This window comes from Cardiocondyla obscurior, linkage group LG20 (assembly GCF_019399895.1).
Source record: "Cardiocondyla obscurior isolate alpha-2009 linkage group LG20, Cobs3.1, whole genome shotgun sequence".
Lineage (NCBI taxonomy): Eukaryota > Metazoa > Arthropoda > Insecta > Hymenoptera > Formicidae > Cardiocondyla > Cardiocondyla obscurior.
Window position 1 is genome coordinate 3,328,707 of NC_091883.1, and position 18,752 is coordinate 3,347,458.

Sequence of the window (18,752 nt, forward strand, 5' to 3'; positions counted from 1 at the left end):
TTCCCCTTACCTCGCTCGCCCCCGCGTCTATCAGTTCATAGCGAAAGTGGACGGCGTCCCTGAGAGATGGCGTTAGGATGACCGCGGATAATTCAAGTCGCCATTGCGTCGACCAATCAGAGCGTCTTAAAATCGCGAGATTTGCGAGCTCGCGAGAAGCCTTCATCAGTAGTCCTTCCACGGTGAGGAAGACACGTCGGTTCGCGAGATGGAGGCTTCGGTACATTCGGGTCGCGCATCCTCGCTCAATTTTCGGTTCTGTATCCGCGTATCTGCTTCCCGGCCACGGTAGTGTTCGCGAATTTCGTTTTTCGTTGGGATTTCTTCGGATATACCGTGAAATGATTCTCCGCGTCCGCGACACTCGCCGGTCGTCAGCTGGGTAAGAGAACGAATTAATAAGACGAGTTTGAGGCATCCGACGCGGGCACCGATATAGTGCTTTTTCCGGGCGACAATAACGTGTCGAAAATAATTCAGTGCGTGATTAATATTTCGAGATAATAACGGTTTTCGCGAACTCCACCCTTCCCCTTACCTCGCTCGCCCCCGCGTCTATCAGTTCATAGCGAAGGTGGACGGCGTCCCTGAGAGATGGCGTTAGGATGACCGCGGATAATTCAAGTCCCCATTGCGTCGACCAATCAGCGTCTCAGGATCGCGAGATTCGCGGGCTCGCGAGAAGCCTCCACTTTAGTTCTTCCACAGTGAGGAAGAAGAGACGGTAGAGTCGAGACGTACGGCGTCGGTTTTCCAAGCGGAGGGTTTCGGGACATCTGCGTGCGTTTCTTCACGGTTTTTCGTCGCGTATCTGCGTTTTGCTTCGGCCCGGGAGCCTCAGGTACCGCGGTATCTCGCACAGGACATCGCCGGTGTCCATCCGCCGACGTTCGGTCGAGCAAGTAAAAGTCAGTCGACGAGTCCTTTGTTCCGCCATTATAAGTCCGCGTACATCTAGCCGGGAGACGATACGCGAGCATCGGTGCAGTGATATTCGCGATCGGGCATTCGTAGAGACTCAAATTCTGGATCAAACGACTCGCGTAACGAATCGTGATGAAATCATTATTGTTAATTATTGCCAGCGTTGCTGCGTGTCGCGTATATTGGTCGGGAGCGCCGTTGAAAGTGCCGAATTTTCTTGATGACTTTTCTTGATGACTTTTCTTGATGAATTTTCGTGACGAATATTATAGTACGCTTGATAGTCGCTAGATGCGTACTCGCGAGTGTGTAATGTGCATGTGTGATTGCTGAGGCTGTGAAGAGAAGGCGTCCTACCATATGGATTACTGAGTGGACGAGGCGATCTTGACCTACCACACAGAAACTGAGTGGAGGAACAGGCTTAGAAAGCAAGGGCGTCGGCGCTTCAACCCAAAGGTGAATTAATGAATTAATTAAATACGATTACTTTTAAATAAAATTAAATATAAATTTAATTTTTTAAATTATAATTTAAATTTAAAAAAAAAAAAAAAAAAAAAAATTTAATTCCCACGTTTTTCCATGCGAAAAAATTTTGATATAAAATATTAATTTTTAATTTTTAATGAAATAATCGAACTAATTTAATATTAATCTTTTTTTATTTTTTTTTTTTTAATATAGTTTTAGGTGATTTGCTTTGTGACAGATTTTGCATATTTTTTTTTTATTTATAAATTATTAAAATAATTTTTAATAATTATAAAAAATATTTATAATTAAATTTAATTTCTAATATTTATAAAATAATAGTATGTCTCAATTTCGTATTTCTGTTAATTCTATACGCACATAATTAAATATAAAAATCCTGCGATATTATAAAATCAAAGTCAAACTTCTCAGTCTATTTAACAATTAATTATTTTTTTATTTAGATAATATCAGTTGCTCGCAGAAAAATTCACAGTTGACCTCGTTTTATTCGCGGTAAAAAAAATATACACAATGTTAATTACCCACTGTAATTGATACAAAATTACGCTGTAAAAAATTCAGCAAACTCACGCAGATAATAATTTCAAAAGTTTCCTTATTAATCGCGCGAATATAAAAAAAAGGTAATATAACCCCATATAATTTTTATGAAAATACCTGAGTTCTGCATCTTCGTAATTAATAATGAAATTCTAGCAACTGTTATTTCAGTGTATTGAATATTTCAGCGTGATTTCTGCTACAGCGCAGTGGGCAAGCTTTTTTTTTTTTTTTCGTTTATTGCTGTGTTTCCTTCCTGGGTATTAAATACTATAGGAGGCTCGCATCTCTCATCCGGAATCGAATATCATCCGTTCTCTACAGCGGCCTAAAGCACTCGCTGTAACTGAATAATTATCCGAATGGCACATCGGAGACGTCAGAGGCTTCCTCTGCGAAATGGAATTCTCGTTTCCTTTGTACGTGACCCGCCGATGGATTTTCCCGAGCGTTCTAATACCCGAAGCTTTCGTGCCACATTTCATTCTGATTGATTTGTTTTCAATTCGAACGCTCCTGGCGCTGACTCAACGCTGAATTAATCCTAGTAACGATATAGCCTAACCCATTCTTGCCTGTCCACCAATCGGCAACGGATTTCACTCGGGGCTGATGTCGAAGAAATGTTTGCCGCCGATGGAAATTTCGTCAGACGATAAAATAATTTATGAATAAATATTAATTACATTTGTGGCAGAATTAATTCAGCGCGATGGCTCGATCGAATAATTCTGGGCGAGAAATTAGATTTTTTAGCAATTATTTTAATGGCGCTTAATTTATTTCAACGATTTTGTGTACCTTTATTCACTTTCAGCGGATTCTTTTTTTTTCCGTCATCGTTATACGTCTTTTAGAATTTTTTTTTCTTCTTTATCTTTCTTTTTTTTTGTACTACCATTTGACTCGATTAATTTGTATGTTTTCTTTTTCTAAAGTGGGTCGGACATATTCTTAAATTGAGTTCGCGGTTTAACGTGTGAAAATAAACGTTCCGCGCGGGACCGTAACATAAGGAAATCTAGGACGCGTTCGAACAGAAAATAATTATACGGCGTATCGGGTATCGGCAGGTCGACTTAATGCCATTACGAGTTAATAGACCGCGATGCCGATAAATTCGCTGGTAAACGCCCGTCGAAACTTCTCGCGCGAGGCCGAGATCGGCGAGGAAGAAAAAGTTCGGTCCAGGGAACTCGGCGCGAGACAGCGGTTCGGCCTACACCGACGCGCTTCCGTTAGGCGGCCACGGATTTTTCATCCGACTTCCCGCTTTATTGTTTGTCTCCGTTCCATTCTCCCGCGGTTTTATCTCCCGCTTTGTTTCTTCGGCTCTTACGGTGCTTTCGACGCAACGAGTCGCGTCTCGACGGTTAAACAGATCGAAAAAAAAAAGAAAAAAAAAAAAAAAAAAAAAAAAGAAAGCCGAGGAGGGCGAAATAGCGGGAAATGCTAAAGGGGACGAGAACCTGGAAAAAGAAAATCGGGGAGGGTTAAGCAAACCGGATAATACGTAATTACTGAATAAAATAGAAGTAGGTCGAATCGTTTCGGTATATTATATTTACGTACCGTGAGGCAAGCGTGACGGAGAGAGCTCGGTGTAATTGCGAATGCAGCAGTAGCAACGACACTGTCAAATTCGCGAAGCGTTGTTAGCGCGCGCGTTACGAAACTTCGAAAAACTCGGCTGGGTTAATTGCTTCCTCTCGGCAATCTCGTCGCGGGCACATTTTCCGTTCCCAGATTTTCCAAGACGTGAACTTGATCGCGCAGTTTTTACGACGAAACGGCTACGCGAACAGTCGGGCTGGACAGTTACAAGTTTTCCTTCCCGTCCAACGCGAGGTGAAGCCTGGCGAATATTTGGCTGTGTAATTTCCACTCGTCGGTCGCTTATTACGCGATAAAATGTAAATGACGGGGTTTAAATTGGGCGGCGGTTCCAAGTGGAAATGTAACCGGGGAAAGCATTCGAGTCCGGGCTCCACCGGCGTCCTCAGTTTACGAGGCAATTTTCGAGATTCAGGACGATGAGAGGGCAAAAGCGCCGCGGCGGCTACAAGGACGATACGGTTGCAGCTGCATTTTCGCCAGCTGCTAACCGCGAGGCCGAAGAGTAAGGCCCAGCCACTCATTTGGGTAGTCGCGGCAATTGAACTAATTGCCGAGCGTAATTATCCAGAATTAATCGAGATAAACCGCTTAATTATCACGTCTCGTACAAAGCTCGTTTGTTTCTCACAATCAGTATATCTGTTAGCCGATTTCGAACAAGCGAAGTGTCGCTAAATGCCCGCTAATTATCATCGGCGCGGCACCGAAGCGTCGAAATTGACGGGATGAAATGTCCTCGTTTCTGCTCGAAATGCCAGAGAAAATTGCAATCTGGAGACATTTAAATGCAAATACGATGTAATCAACGTATCTAGTTCGGACTTCTTGATTATGTTCGTGATTCCTTGAAAAATGCAAAGAAAAAAAAAAAATAAAATTTTAGGATTACCGAGTAATGAAGTCTTGAATAATATTTAGATCTTAGATCTGTAGACCCGCTCGTTAACTCGTTTAATTAAAGTTCCTTAAGAAAGAGTATATGTACAAAGAAATACATCACGCGAATAAAATTAAAATAAATGCGCAGGTTATAAAATTATAAAACAGTCGCCTATTTTTTTTTTTGTCACACGAAACGAAAGTTGCGTATATATATCAATAAAAAAATAAATAAAAAGACTGCGGGAAAATTTTGCAAAAATCACAGAATGAGCGCTTTGTGCTGTTTTTAGCGAACACCTGTGAAAAAGATGAAACGGCGCGTGGCGGCAAATACAGAGGCAATCAACGTGAATAAAAATGCATATCGACTTCGAAAATAGTTTAATCAACAATGTATCGAAATATATGGCGAGTACGGTAGCTTAATTAAATCACCGTGAAATACGCGACCGTTTTAGCCGCTTTGCCATTTTGTCCGGGTCGAGTTCTTAACGTGAAATGATTTTGCCCGGCCTGTTCCGCGGTCGTTATTCCTAAAAGTAAACGAACAGCGAACGCGAGCATTTACGTGCGAATCAATTACTACGAAAATAAAATACCGACAGCGCACATCACCGAGAAATGTTCGCGGTTGCTGCACTCGTTCGCCAAATATATATCTTAATGGTTAACGTACCTGGGACATGAAGAAACAACTGCGCTCCGGTGGGCCAATTAAGATTTACGAATTTCCAGCAATGACGGACACCCACGACGATACCAGGGGCTGACGTTTCGCCGTAAATTTATCGTTTTATCGTTTGTAGTTGTCGTATCAGTCGCGGCGGCGATATCGCGCTAAAGGTCGCTTTGGCGCATCCGAAGCGGATTTATTTGCGATCCGGAAATGGCCACCGAGCTCGCATTTTGATGGCACGTTTTACGACAACAATTTATCGCGGCTCGTTTCTTTACTTTCCGGATTAAAAGTATCTGTCGACGTGGCGGCGCGAACGATATGGTTTATTGAATTTAATGTCGATCATTAGAGCATTATTGTCGGTCTTTTATATAAAAGATATTCGTCTTTTGTTGCAGAGTAATCGCAGCCAGCCGGCCATTGGGTTGAAACAGACGCCGAAGGCACGAGTGAGTTGTTTATAATTTTTGCAAGTAGTGCATGATTATTTTTTCGCTTGAATTACGTAGTTAGAATATTAGAAAATGAAACGATGACTTAGACACTGCACAGAATATTCGAGGAAAATCTATCTCAAATGCACGAATAAATAGCGGCCGAATCATACACTCGACCTGATGATAGACGTTCCGTTTATACTTTACGCGAAAGTCCAAGTTTAAGTTCGAAATATTCACTGGGTCTACTTTTCGCGCGACCGGGAGAGAAATAGAAAATAGAAAGTATATGATTTACCTGTTCGGTAATATTACTGGGAAGCAGATGAAAGCTTACGCGCGTTTAATACTTAACATATTGCAGTTTTAAGAGAGAAATTATAATAATATATTATGAACATTCATGCATATCGCACATTTGCATTTTGTGGTGTATTATTATTTAATTAACTGCTCCATTTATTATTTTTGAAAATAGTAATATCGATTGCGACGATGGACTTATCCTTGTTAACAACGTTAATTGTAAATAGAGAAATCTATCTTTGTTCTCTCCCCGTCGTACCTTTTTATAGATCTTTTTGTCCAATACTCTTTCCCTTATGTACTTTTTCACCCTCTCAACTCCACCCCCTTCCGTCAGTCAAATGAAAGTCGAAGGACTCGGAAAAAGGGAACGTTGGGAATGCGAACGGTAATGTCGACGGAACGACGTGAAATCGCGCGGTGCAATTTCGTGAGATTGCTCGCCGAGGCAACTTGCCGGGAAGAGGACTATCTTCGTGAAAAAGAGCTTCTTGGGAACGCGAGGATGCGTATTTCTTTCTTTTTTTTTTTTTTCTTCTCTTTCCGCGCGCGTTTCGTTAAGAAAGGAAATACGTAGCGGTAGAATTTTATTACGGGTCACTTGCGTTATCCGCACGTGTAACGTCTGCATAATCACCCTTTCCTACTTCAATGAATTAATTATTCTAACGTCGCGAATCGATATTACTCGTTTCGATTTTGAACCGTGCGAGGTGTTTTAAATTCTATTCCACGAGATGTGTGATGTAATTGCTCTTGACGAACTTTAATCGGTGTACCTTATCGTTCCGCGATTGGTAATTATCGCAAGTTAAACACCGTAGTCAAATTTAACTACTTGGGATAAGATCATGTGGGGGTTGTACTATTGACGTATGTACGCAAGGCACATGCATCTGCTTAGATATATGTATAGTATACGCAGGAGCTATAATGCTAATTTTGGTTTAAGCATCTGTGACAAATTACTTGTAATTACGATGCATTTTTTTTTTTACGGTGCTCACGATTACAAAACAAATTAATCTTGTATTAAGTAATGAGCAAGAAGTGATGCCGTTTGTTGAAACAGCGTTTCGTTCCACAACTATTTGTTGAACAAGACTCACGGAGTGTAGGATCGTTAGGTTTATAGTCTCAAAGGACGTAAAGTATCTGCTATGTACGGAATAGGTAACCCGAGAGATAAACCGTGGAAATTAAGAACAGCAGTAGTTAAACGCATACTCGCCAACTGCAGTTTCGTTAACACGTCTCTTACTTTCGTATGACGCCGCGTCGCAGCCTGTCGCAGTATTTTTTCCCAGATGACAACGGCTGACATCCCCGAGCCGTCCAGCATGTTTCATGATCCCGTAAATTTATCTCGTTCTACTCTCTGACATTTACCGAGATGCTCTCGAGTCAGCTCGTTATGTTCAAATTTCGGAAGCGATTCAGCTCGTTAATTCGGGATTTTCCGATCTAGAAATCATTCGTCTTTGCTTCATACGGTGAAATATTATTAATTATTATTGATCTTTTATAAAGTACATGTGTCTATTTTTTTTTTTTTTTTTACAGTCTTAACTAAATTTTTTAAAATAATTATTAGTTTATTATTTTTTACTATTCATTTTTAATTATATTTTTATTGTATTCATAACGAATTTAATTGCAAAAATATTCTTACGTTTCATGCACGTCTTTGAGAAATATCGCTTCCCCGATATTTCTATTATGGAAAAATCCACTATGAATTCAGATATTCGCGATTGAAGAAAAATGTAGAAAACTTAAAACATCATGTATATATTTAATTTAAAAACAGACGTAAAGTCTCTAGAAGAAAAATACCACCGGGCTTTTACATTTCCTCGTGTGTCTCGCCTCGCCTTACGTTTCTCTCTTTTCGTGTCGATCACGTTCCACTTTTTTAATTGATTGATTTCCTTTCTGCTTAGTCGAGCGTGTCTCGCGACAAGACTCCAATGATTTGTTGCATACGCCCAGTGCTTACGTCAGTGATTAGTGTTCGTTACGTTTTCGCGTATCGAATTCTATCCCGAGCGGCGAAAGCGGCGTACCGCGCGACGTGGTGCCATTTCTTGGTAATGTAACGAATTAGTCGGTCTGCTAATTACAATTACAAATAGCCGGGCGACCTCCTCGCAATTTCACCGAGTGTCGCTATGACGGTATTTTGTGCCCCCTACCGGTAATTCACCTCTCCTCGAAGCACTTTGCCCTCCCTCTTCTTCCACGCGCGCCTCTTGTACCCCATCATCTCGTAACGTGCCGGTAGTCAAGTACGTAGGATATAATTTTGCCGGCGTGAGAGCCGATTGAGTTTCCTATATTATGCCGGGGCTCGTTATACTCCGCGATCGTACGCGCGCGGAGTCGCGGGCTGGAAAGGTAACTTCGGCGAACTACGAATTTAATCATCGGCCGCCGGAGTTAAAGCGATCGAAACGCGTTTCTTGAATGTTTACGCGCGCGGATGTATCCCGGGCGTGGAGTCGTATGTATTCCCGACGCGAGGAATCCACGGAACTTGCAGCATCCGCGGAAGATACGACGTTGCGGAAACCGCGGATTGTATTTCAACGTTCGGTTCCTAACTCAACGGATATGCACGCGCCACAAATCAGAGCCGCTTCCCTAGCTCGTGCCCGGGCGCGATAAAGTCGTCGACGGTAAACCGCCGCGTTTGTCTCGCGAAATGTCAAGTAAACGAGTTCCGTTACGGACCTTTCGAACTGGCGCTCTCCGATTACACGTTGTCGCGAGGCAAAGGCATAATTTTACTTCGGAAGTTGCCGTGCGCGGATCGGTATGTTTAGTTAATTAACTAGCGTGCATATTTACGTGCGCATTAAGCGCCGGAATTATATATTCGTGAGCACAAACGCATTTGTCCGGGAAGCTGTTTGTTGGATTTTATTGCGACCCGTAATTTTCAAAGCACTCGATGTCGTTTACTTTTCTTTATCGTGTAAATTAATTACGTGAAATCTTTATTTCTTGTAATTGAAACGTGTGCGCTTCCTAATGGCAGGCTCTTAAGATTAGGTCATTATTTTTAAACGACGTTATTGCGCTTTAGGAACAAGACGCACTTTACGTAATTTGTATTGTAGATGAAAATAGAAGCAAGCAGTCAACTGGTTTTTTTTGCGTCTTTCGGTGCATTGCAGCAGCTATAAAACATTCAAGAAGCTTAGCTTTTTACCGTGCATTATCGATTTATCTTACTGAGTTATTGGGACGGATCGTTCGGGAATTTACGTGCATTCTTAAACGGGATTTGATTTCTTTCTGATGCAATTCTATGTAATAGGCTTTAGTCTGTTCGAATTTGCTTACGCTAGGAACAATACGCGTACCTCAATTTCTATGGTATATTAATTTGCAAAATGAAATTTATTCTCTCCATTAAAATTCCTTTTTACGATATAACGAGAAAGAATATAGAATTATCTATCGACTTTATTTTTGCATTTATATGCAAACGAGGTAACAAATGATTTAATTATATAATATCATAAAAAATAATATAGTAAAAAAATTTTATATTTTATTTTATTGTAATTTTTTAATTAAATAATTAATGCCGCAATTGTATCTTTTACCGAAGATTGCACGACTCGCTCGCTACTATCACTATTTGTTGAAAATAATTACGTGTAGATAAAATTTTGTTCCCGTTTAGCTAATGTTTAAGTATTCGTTGTTCTATTTTCTTTTTTTTTTTTTTTTATATTTGAGTTATTTACATTTAAACTTCACGTGGGAAAATATACGCTGTTTCCGTTAACTTGTCTGATCTTTCTATTCTAAATGACGTGAACTTTAAGAAACGAATGTGCGATATCTTCTTCCTTCCGCGGCACATTTGTTTTGTAATACGCTCGTTCCTTTCCTTGTATTTTGCGGAGTAGCCGCAGCTGCTAGCCGAAGGAAAGCCGATAAATCTCAACCTGCAACGGCGGAGACCGTTGTAATAAACCACCGGAGCGACGAAAGCCGCCGGCACCAGAGCCCCGTTTCCCTTTGTGGGTATTAAGGATGCAAAAACGTATATTTCAAGATTCACGAAACGTTGTCCAAGTTAGTGCGCAACACTCGCCGTGTCTCTCGAAACCGCGGAATCTCGCGTGACGCGGAGAAAACTTCGGAAATACGTTATACAAACGGAAACTTCTTCCTTGACCGTGGCTGGCGAGATCTTTCGCTTTAAAAGAAAAAGTACTTTCCGATTACAAGAGGATTAAAAAACTTTTTCATTACCTTAAACCTTTATCCGCCATCGATAAAAGTCGCCAATTTTATTATCAATCTTGTACCGCGGATTCGTGAAATATCGCGGACGTAAAAATCATTTCGGTACGGATTGATCGCATTTGAACCAAATGCACTTTCCGCCGTGGTTAAGTTTTACGTCTTATAAAAATTCGTGTTCGTGGGCGCAGGAACTGGAAAGTGATAAAAATAAAAACGCGGAAGTTATCGATCACGGCGATTAAGCCGCGAGACAAAAAGGATGGCGAGCGGTGTTCGCGTTCACTGTAATCATAATATGTTATTGTCGACCTGCGGCTCGCAGCGTATTATTTGAACCCTTTTAGAAACGTGAATCGATGAACGAGATTAAAAAAAAGACTGATTGACAGCCAGCGATACGACGGGGGCGTGTACCTAAACAAATAGATGCATAATTCAAGTAAAATTCACGATGTTATCCGAGCGGTTTTTGTTTAAAATAATTTTAATAAATCAGCGATAGATGCGTATCTCGCTTGTATTTATAATTCTCAAAGGATTTATATATGTTGCGTGAAACTAAAATTTATCCTTTTTTTTTTACGTACACGTATAAACGCATGAAATTTATTTAACTTATCCGCGGAGCGACAGATATATTTTTATTTAGCCTACGAAATGTATATTCTTATAGTTAGTCGGCATTAAACTTGTAGCATGTCTATTTATCCGCATATCCGCTTATACTTGCTCGTCGTAGATTAAGCAGAAAAATTCTATCTGAATCCACAGCTCGATATTGGAAATTTATTTTAACCGCCGACGGATATTCTCCGCCGACTCGGCGAGACCGGATTTCCGTATAAGCATTGGAAATAATCGTAAGTCCCTCGATCGTTCAGATAAATTATATAATTCAATTTCTTCGCGTCGCGTAAAGCATTTTCATAAAGCGATTGGCTTAGCTTTTGAATTAACAACGAATTGGATTGAACGTGGGGGGGTGGCGGCTCTACCATTGTTTGTTATCACCTGCTTTATAAAAGTGAGATTAGCTCGGTTTATAAAATATTCAATCCCAATAAGAAATCTTTTGGAAAGTTTTGTCGGGTGGGGAAAAAAGAAGGATATAAAAAGGAAAAACTGGTTTATAATAAATTCCCTCACGCTGTAAAATTCAGCTCTTATTCCAGTTCGGCGATCAGCTCCTTTATCGGAGGATTAAATATTTTCTTCCCGCCCAGGAATTCCCGGCCGTCTTTTGTACCCCCGTCCTTGTTGCTCGTCCTCGAAACGTTTCCTGATCCTCCAATTCTCGGTTTTTGTTTTGCCACGTCCCGAGTTTAGAAGCGCGTGTTCGTTTCCGCTATTCCATTTTATATCTCACCTTTTACCCTTTTGTTCGTACGGTCTTCTTTTTCCGGCCTCGACTCCCTCATTGTTCTTTCATGAAGAAGAAATTCAAATAGTATCCAATAGTGTACTGCGAGCTTTTTTCTCCGGAGAACAGTCTTAATAATTGAGGTTTATGTTACAGTGACAATCTAGTTTCTTTTTTTTTTTTTAACTATTATTAAAATACGTATAATCTTATTTATCTTACATGAATTTAATATTATTCTAATTTTACGTAAATACTTTTTGAATTGCTTGATTAGTTTTTTTTTTTCTTCCTTTAAATTTTATTTACGCAGTTTGTAATTATTATTATAATTATAAGTATAACGCGATATAAAATTAGCTTGAATAGGAAATGATAAACGGCAACAATACATTGTATGAATATAGAACAGGTTTAAGTCAATCAAGGCGCAGCTGAACGGATAATACTAATTGCATTGGCTTATGGTGGCTTATTTAAATTGCGCAGGCATTTGTTGGATATTCAACGTAATCCATTTTGCTACGGATATATCGCGAGGTTTAAGATTACAGATTTGGTATAAAAATTTAAGAATTGTATTTATGAAAAAATATTTATCGTTGAACTTCGAAATCTTAAAGAAAAGAAGTTTTATATTTATGCCGAAAGTTATCTCTATGCAACTGCATCCCGTGCGTCCGTGCGAATGAAGGCTTATACACATTTATTGCGCGAATACGCTTTTGATTATTTGCCAAATTGTTCGACATAAATTTTATACGGAGCGGCAGAATTATCGGACGACGAAGAGAATTTTCGTCGGGCTTTCAGGAACGTCTTTTATACGACCAATTTTCGCGTAAATGGTAGATGGAAGCTCCAGATGGTCCATAGCAATACAAGCAGATAGTAGGAATTGTTTTTCGTGCAACGCCTGAATATCTTCGAACATACGTATGGCGGTAAAACTATCTTAAACCTACCTTTGGGTGCGAACGGGTCACAAGAATAGTAGAGATGTTTCAACTAATCACCAGCATCGTTATATATTTTTTCAATTTTTAATAAAAATTCTTGCACCGCGTATAAAGCGAGTTGAAAGTCCTCGGAAAGTATTTCACTACTAGACGTTCTTTTCATAAAAAATATTGTACGTACTCTGGATTTCTTTTTTTTTTCTCTCTCTTTTTTTCTTGTCGTTTTTGTTTGACGAAAGACGGTGATGATTAGGCGAATTGCCGCGAAGAGAAACTAGGAGTTGCGGAGAATAGGACGACAGAACTAAAGTCTAAAGACTCTGGAGATCGGAAGGCGAGCACAAAAGACAGTCGTGCTATATTATTATGCATGACTCTTCCCATCTCTTTGTAATATACCGAGTAGAATAAGAAAATAAAAAAAAAACTCGCGTCTATCATAGGAAATAAAAAGGTAGCAAGGAGGTCGCGACGCTTGAAACCTACGTATCAATTTCGAACAAAATTTTTTCTCTTAATACAATATACATATATACGTATTTTCCTACTTCGTTCGAGAATGACGTTTGAAGTTTTCTGGAAACGGATACTCGAGCACCGGGAAAGTTTGAAGTAACCATTAATATCGTAGCTCCAAAGTCAAAAAGTTTTTATGTGGAGAAAGTTCCGCAAGATACGGAAAAGTAATACTGTCCTTGCACTTGATGGTTTCTGACGTTACTGAATATTAATTGATTTCAAATGTAACTTCCTACGCGTGTGAAAAGCTGCGTTCACGCGTTAAACGGCGGTCGATATTATTTTAGCCGTATGCACCGCGCGTGAGATTACATCGAGATAATACAAATAATTTATATCTATTTTTTTCTTTTTTTTTTTTTACCAATAGTACTCCTCAATTTTATTCAGAGAATTCGGATATTTTATTTTATTTACGCTCTGCCGCGCATAAGCGCGTTATTGCTTCCATACAGGTGGCTATAAAATGCGCTCGATATTTCGACAGGAAAGCGACGAAACCGGAATTCCATGATCGTAAATTTTTGAATTTATAAATAATGCCGACGGCTCCGATCGCGCACAAGGCGCAATTCACCTAGATTATGAGCTACCGTTGTTCGAAATAACTTAACTAGTTGCAAATGCACGTTCGCTGATTGCGTCTGAGCCGGGACACGAGGGGGGTATGAGCCGCGGTCAAGAACCGAGCTCGTCTCGGAAGAGAGCGCGCCGCGAAAGAACGCTCTTGCCGACGTGTGCGCGGAAAACAATAGCGCCCGGAATAAAATCCATTAAATTCGCTTTATCGTGCAAGCCCGTTAAATCTTAAATAGATGCAGTCAGATGTCGTTGATAAATAAAGTCAGCCTCCGCGAACGGTACCATTCGTTACGTGTATAATCCCACTGAGTGCTTTACGCCGGCGACTTAAAATGATGAAATTTATTAATACAACTTTTTATGCGTTTTAAACGATAAAAAACAAAATTTCTTTTCCTTCCCTCTCTGTACATTTTCCACGCGTCTCTTTCGGGCGGCTCTGTTAAATCCGCTTTCGTGGATCCCTCTGTAAGTCAATCGAACTTTCTATTCTATCAATTATTCATCTCAGTCACTTGCGCCCCGTAGAAAACCGGGCGTTGAGGATCACGCACACCGCCGCGTTTGTTTACACTGCGACGGAAAGTTAAGAGGCTTGGATGCTGGCTTTCCGGCTGCAGGGACGTCGAGTAATCAACTTTGCTGACCCAGAAAGTCAAAAGGGCTTCGTTTACTTGCCATTTCTCTCGCCCTCTTCTCGCAGTCTCCTTCGCTCTTCCGACGATAGGTGCCGTCTTCTCTACTTCGTATAGAGAAGTGTGCCTTTCTTTTTCCTCTCTCCATCGTTCCTCCGTTTATCCGGCTGCCTTCTCGCTATCCCTGCTTATCTCTGTCCATCCCCCATTTTCAGCTTTGCAGCGTTTCCACCCACCGGAACAGCGTCAGGATCTAGCGCGCTGATACGGTGGTGCAGTTTCAAATCGGGCAGTGACCGAAAACTTCAATATTCCGGCTCCTGCACCGAGGAGAGGAGACCGGAAGCGAGTGAAAGATATCGGTAGACGCTAAGAGGTCGTATAAATAGAATGAAATCAAAGATCGTGGAATACTTTCGATAGTACAACGTGGATCAGACGTCGAGATATTACGTTCCTCGTTTTACAATCCTCGCGTGATATCGCACGCTTGCGAGAAAACCCCGAATTAGACGACGAGTTCACTTCTCAGAAATACGAATCGCTTCCTGGAAAATATTTTCCAACACTTTGAATATTATTATGAATTTTTCAACGACTTTTTTTTCTTTTTTTTCTTATTTTTTCTCATTCACAATCGTACCTGCCATATTTTATTATTATATTGAAATCCCGATGAAGATTGATCGCAGCCGGATTTTTATATTCATTCGATTGTAAGTGCATTTTCTTGTAGACTTTAGCTCCTCGAGCGTCCGCGGCTAATATTTTACTAACGTGGGGATTCGAGCGGCATCGGGAGAAAGTTGGAATGGAAGAAAGTAAATTTTTCGCAGAATGACCGCCCGCGAGCCTTTAAGAGTTTAATCGGTCCTCTCGTTTGCGCCGGTCGCGATCATAGACATCACCGGGGATTTATGGCCCGACCCTTCCGGGTTAAAACGGGTCTCGTACGTCACCTCCGCGCGATAGACGAGGAGCACGAAGTCAAGGGTCCCGAGCTTAAATCGAGTTTACTCCGATATCGAATTTCGCTGGGAGCAACGTCTCCGGTGTATTGTCTTGAAAAACCGGAGACAATATCGCGGGAGTTACTGGCCGCAGCAGCGTAGTTTAAATTTAGTTTGCAGTAGCCGAAGAAAAATTCGTCGTCGTTCGACAAGACAGGCGGTCTCCCACGTCAGTTGAGATTTCAAGGCGCGTTTTTTCGCGGCGCTGACCCCATCGTTCGTACACTTAACGCTTTGTAAAAAAAAAGAACGAGGACAAAAAAAAAGAAAAAAGAGAGAGAGAAAGAGAAAAGAAAATAAAACGATTGCACGCCGCATCTCAGTAGCTTGGAAATTGGCTTAAGTGGAAGGCACGGTAAATAAATTTGATAATATTACTTTGTTAACGCAATCAGCAATCATGTAGTATTACTCGGCAGGAAGTCGAGCCGGCTGAGCTAATTTGTGCCCTTCGGGGTTTAATTTGCGGCAGTTTGCAGTTTATCCATCGTCGAGAGAAAGAAAATGCGAGGAAAATTCATATTCAGACTTATCGGGAGAAAATTCGTGCTCGTGTGAAACGAGATTCTTTATGACGTTGCCATCTCGCGAGAGAATAAAGCTAATACGAGTAAAATTGCGTCGAACGCAACTTTCGTTGGCGATTGTGGCAGCGAACAGGAACCTTCCGTATCGACACCCAGTGCACCTTCTGTTAGAGAATGCCCTTCAAAGGTAGAAGTAGGATCTTACTTACGCCGATAATTCAGTTCTCCAAACGGCACGCTTGTTTTAAACAAAAAATAGAAAAAGGAGAAAGAAAAATACATGAAAGAAAAAAATCCCCATAATTAGAAGCGAGTTAAAAAAAATCAAAATTCGATTAATAGAAATTAAAATTAAGAATTTTAGAATTATTTTAACCGATAAATTTTTATCTACTTACTTTTTCGACGCATATTTTTGCATACTTTTATTTTTATTTTTATTTAACGAACAGCAATCGCTGCAATTATTAGAATTACGTAAGTCTCGTATAGGGAAAGTTAATAATGATTACAATATCATTATTCCGCCGGTATAATACTGCAAAGCGTAAAGATAATTAATGCTTGCGCCTCTGATTGTTGTAGATTATTCGAAACACGCATTGCAACGGCGTCACGTCAACCAAAGCAGAAACTAAAACTGTGCGATACTTATCTCTCGTCTACATCTATTATGCGCATACATTTGAAACTATTCTACTATGTTTATTCTCCTGCGCGTAGAAAGCATAAAACATAATCGTTCGTTTCCCTGTGCTCGTCCTTGAGTCACGTTTGTTAATCAGCTGCACTCGCAGCGGCATAGAAAATTTTCAGTCAATTAAACACAATTTTATTCAACGATTTTTAATTAAGAAGAAAAAAAAATTCTTAAAAAATAAAAAACAAAGCGGAAAGTCTTAAAATTTTTTTTTTTAGCATTTTTTTTTTAATTTGCGTACGCGTCTATTTTATTACGCGTGTTTCGCAAAAATAATGGGGAGGACAATGACGGTCACATGTCCCTTGAAAAGAAAGGTGAATTAAAAGGAAAAAAGGCCTGCGGAGAGGAATTTACGTTCGGGTATCCGTCAGGCTCGTGCGTTTCGAGCGGATGCCTGGCTTCTCGCGCGGACTGGAGGTTCTGGTGGAGGAGAGAAGCGGAGGTGGGAGAGTCGGGCATGGCGCGACGCGGCGCGTAAAGCTGCGCGGGTCACGGCTGTCACTTGTCAGTCCGTTGCGAGCGCTCGCTTCGTGTAGTTCGCGTTCCTCGTTTGCGTTTACCGCGCGCGTCTCGGCGAGCGCGTACTTACCCGCGAAAAACTCGCATTAATGTCGCGGACGCGGAGTTCCGAGATCGCGTCGCCGCGAATCGCCGTAATTTCCGGGCGGCTCCGCCGACTTACGCACGTTAGGTCCCGCTCTGTCGCGGCGTAATCACCTGCTTTGCGCGCGCGCGCGCGCGCGTCCACCGCGTGCGTCGTGTTTCTCCGGTGCGTCGGGTTGCGGTCGCAAAAGTTCCCCTCTCGCGAATGGCCCACCGCGCGGAAATTCGCCGGTCGTTTGTCCCCAGGTCCTCGCCGATAGTGAGCTAGTGAGAGAGAAGCGTGTTGGTGTTTGTGTGCCGTTTGGATTACTCGAAGCCGGAGGTTGCCACTAATATTTGATTTCGCGACGCTACGAACCGCAGGTACGTCTCCCGATCACTTGGATTCGCTCGAGATCGTGGGTGTACCCTGAATTTCTGGTCCGGTATCGACGCGAGGTGAGAGCGCGTGCGACCGAAACTTTATTGTTTTCCGAAGCGCGAGCTGCTTCGAAATGGAGCCATGTTGCTTTAGTTTTTCTCTCTGTTGCTCTCGCACTACAGCCGTATAGCCTCGCGCATTTCGGGCCGCCGGGCGCGTTGCATCAAAGCGTTATTTATATGATTTTATTTGACGATTTTCACGATCATCGAGCATGGCCAGGGGTACGCTCCAGTTGGACAAACGTAGACTAATACGGTTTATTTCTGTTAATTTTAGCGCTCTCTCCAACGGCGGCATTTTGCGCGTCGGTGCTCCCATGTTTTTTCAGACATCGTCGGCGAGAAAAAACGTCGATACTCTTCCAACAATTTTTACCGCCGCGTTAATTAATATTTAATTTTTGCATTCCCGCATTTCATTATTCCGTTCAACAGTAATTGCATATCTACACACTCGCGTCGATATTTTTAGAGGAAAGCAAACGCGTTTATTCGTAGTTCGTGAATTTCATGTTCGCCCATGCAAATGTTCATTTTCCGTAGAGCATAAATTATTTATTCCTCAAACTTTTGAGTGTCCCGGACGCGTAATTATGGCTCTGTTATATATTCGTATTGCACGCATCCACGATCTTGTCGTATTCAGTGATAATCCGCGATCAATGAAATCGACGAAGCTCCTAATAAAAAAATATATATATTTTTTAATATACCTCGTGGGTGATAAAAAAAAATTTGAAGATTACAAATATGTAGAACTATAAAATATCCAAGACGCAAAGAGTTTCCGCGCCGAGTTTATTTACATTCTCCAGATCGGCGCGGCCTCGCGAGATTATTTCCTCGCGATTACGGAGCTCCGGCGATTTCCTCGTGGCCCACCTGCCTCGGTTAACGCACACGCCTGGATAAAGTACGACGTCATAGTACACACGCTCGCGTATCACTCGCGGATCGCGCGCACCTGTTGTCCGCGCTTTTCGCGCGTCCCGACGGCGCGGTGAACTTCGGCCAAGCTGGCGGATCAATGCGACCGAAGGTCTCGGCGTCCAATTGAGGAGAAGTCTCGCACGAAACGGCTCTCACACTGGATACATTCTCCTCCTCTTCCAGTCGCGTCTAGCCTCCGATTAGATTAATTGGAGCTTGATCGAGCCGGCCTAAGATCCTTTTAACATTCGCGAGCCGCGCGCGAGGCGTGAAGAGACGTGATCCATTGCCAGACGAACGAACGAACGAACGATGACCTAAATGCAACGTACGGCCCGTCGATGCGCGC

The 18,752-nt window shown here is 41.6% G+C and overlaps 1 protein-coding gene across 1 annotated transcript in view; it reads left to right on the forward strand.

The window, feature by feature from the left end:
- The window catches only part of LOC139110491 (uncharacterized), a 196,646-nt gene that overhangs the window by 9,526 nt on the left and 168,368 nt on the right, over positions 1–18,752 (forward strand). Inside the window, exon 2 of the mRNA XM_070670304.1 lies at positions 5,542–5,592. Coding sequence (XP_070526405.1) covers positions 5,542–5,592 — 51 coding nt within the window. The remainder of the gene's footprint in view (positions 1–5,541; positions 5,593–18,752) is intronic.